General features: G+C 39.1%; 1 protein-coding gene across 1 annotated transcript in view; it reads left to right on the forward strand.

Annotated features, from left to right (window-relative positions):
• Nucleotides 1–1433: 1433 nt before the first annotated feature.
• Nucleotides 1434–2612, forward strand: part of shisa9a (shisa family member 9a) — a 36990-nt gene continuing 35811 nt past the window's right edge. The window contains exon 1 of the mRNA XM_016546167.1: nt 1434–2208. Within this exon, the coding sequence (XP_016401653.1) occupies nt 1691–2208 (518 nt within the window). The 5' untranslated portion in view covers nt 1434–1690. The remainder of the gene's footprint in view (nt 2209–2612) is intronic.

A 2612-nucleotide genomic window follows, 5' to 3' on the forward strand; every position in this document is an offset into this window, starting at 1 on the left:
ATATGTTTCTATTTTTATTGTTTTGCATATATCAATACAATGTAGGCCTATGTGTCTATCTACATAGAAAAAACACTGTAAATCAATCAGGTACACTCTTAAAAATAAAGGTGCTTCAAAAGGTTCTTCAAGCGATGCCATAGAAGAACCATTTTGGGGTCCACAAAGAACCATTCAGACAAAGGTTCTTTAAAGAACCATCTCTTTCTTACCTTTTTGTAATCTGAAGAAACTTCTTTCGCCACAAAGAACCTTTTGTGAAACAGAAAGGTTCTTCAGATGTTAAAGGTTCTTTATGGAACCATTTAGAAAAAAAGGTTCTTCTATGGCATCGTGAAGCACCTTTATTTTTAAGAGTGTAGCCTATCTGGTAGCTTAAAATAGGTTCATATTAAATTAGGTAAATGTGGTCCTATACATATGTGGAGGTTAGACGCATCTTGCATATTTGGCATAAACAATATGTAGGCTATGTCCGTAATATAAAAAGCTTAATTATTTCTCACACCATGTGGGAACATTATTCTATCTAGAAATTTCTCATTGGCTCTTTATCAATTAAAATGGATGGGGATCAGCGGCTGTAAAATAAAATAAATAAAATACAATACAAAAAGAAAGAAAGAAAGAAAGAAAGAAAGACGATAGGCTAGGCTATATGCAAAATCTGTTATAAGCTACAGGGTTAGAATGGCACAATGGCTCTCACTGCTCCCAATTCTGCCAGTATACGGATTATAAAATTATATATTGTAAAAGCTTATAAAAAAAATTGGCACATTTACATAATAGACTTAAGTGCTTATGTTAAAGACATTGTGCATTGTCACTTTTAAAATTAAAATAAAGAATAATAATTAAAAAGCCCTTAGTTTAAAATCTACTCTTTTATTGGAATACTTTTACTTAAACGAACGACAAATCTTTTCTATGATATCCAAACGCATGAAGTATCTCGTCTCACCAAACTCTTTTCTGTTCACTGAACGAGCAGAAAATGAATAACTCGTATCATGAAGATGACTTTGCTTTACGATAGAGGCACTGTGGAGACGCAAAGGGGTTGCGCAGACCCACGCACTGCGCAAAGAAACCACAAAACCATTTAGCACTGGTGTTTTCTCGTATATGTATAGTCAAGTTACGGACCTGGTTTGCGATCTGTATAGGCTTACATTATTTTGCAATTTTATTTTTTAAGACAGGAGCCTTTAGTAGGTATTTTACACGCCAGAGAAGAAATTATATTCGTTTGCAAGTTGCATAGTAACATAAGTCAGACGGCAACTTTTCTCTGTGGTTCTTTACTACAGAACAATTTTTTCTTGTCCAATCCCTCCCATGTCTCCTCCTTCCCTTTACGCACTGTCTCTCCCACTCTCAGCGCGCGCGCTCCACAGTTCTGCCTCAGCTCTCTTGTCATCGTCGCAAACAAAGACAGCCTTCAGGGTAGTTGGCGCAGTGGTTTCAGAGCGCTGAAAAGTACTTGAGAACAATTGGGATTGAGATCAACAGCTGTCAGAGTGGACTTTACAGACATCTGCGGTCTTAATTGACCTCTTTTAAAATGCAAAACTCCCCGAATGGCTTTGTTCACTCGTGTGGATTTATGCCCTGCTGTCAGTGGTAGTCCCAAGTCGTTTCTCTGTCTCAGTTTGTCCTCCAAAGGAAGCCTCCAGGAGACTACAGGATGAAATGGACAGTCTTGCTGTTAGAATACTTCTTGGTCAAAGTTCTGGTGCTGTTGTGCAGCGCGGTCGGGGAAGCGCAGCAGCAGCAGCTCGAGGGCTTTATAATGCTCTCAGGATCCAATGGGTCCCGGGATGAGGAGAGCGTTTCTGAACCTCCACATATTGAGGACAAATGTCGGGGTTACTATGATGTCATGGGACAGTGGGACCCGCCGTTCGTTTGCCAAACTGGCAATTATTTATTCTGTTGCGGCACTTGTGGCTTCAGATTTTGCTGCGCTTATAAAAACTCTCGTTTGGATCAGAGCACCTGCAAAAATTACGATACACCAGTATGGCTAACAGGACAGCCACCCTATAAGAAAACCCTAGACCCTAGACACGATCCAACCAAGGATAAAACAAACTTGATTGTGTATATAATATGTGGAGTAGTGGCAGTCATGGCACTGGTCGGGATATTTACCAAACTTGGACTAGAAAAGGCTCACAGACCTCACAGAGAAAGCATGTCACGGTAAGCAACTCATAGTTATGATGGTTTGACGAAGTCTTCATTTTCTTTTTGAATTTGACCAAAAAAGCTTATGGTGAGAACAGCGTGCTTTGCCACTGATTCTTTTTCGTTTTTTGTAAATGTGCTTGCTTATATGGATGTCTTTGATGTTGCACGCGTCTTATGCCATGAGCTCTGCGTTTATTCATCTCTGTCAATTTAAGAGAAGTTAAACTTTTTAAAACGCATCTCGAGATGCCATTACATCGTGCATCTCTGTTTTCGAACGTTAGAGCGCTCCAGTGTGTGTGACTGCTAGGGTCGTTCAAAAACATGTAAAAAAAAAAAAAAAAAAAAAAAAAAATTTTAAATAGAGGTGCTGTATGTAGGATTGACACCGAGTGGTTGAACTAGGTATTGCAGTC

Source organism: Sinocyclocheilus rhinocerous, unplaced genomic scaffold (assembly GCF_001515625.1).
Source record: "Sinocyclocheilus rhinocerous isolate Xijiao unplaced genomic scaffold, SAMN03320098_v1.1 scaffold820, whole genome shotgun sequence".
NCBI lineage: Eukaryota > Metazoa > Chordata > Actinopteri > Cypriniformes > Cyprinidae > Sinocyclocheilus > Sinocyclocheilus rhinocerous.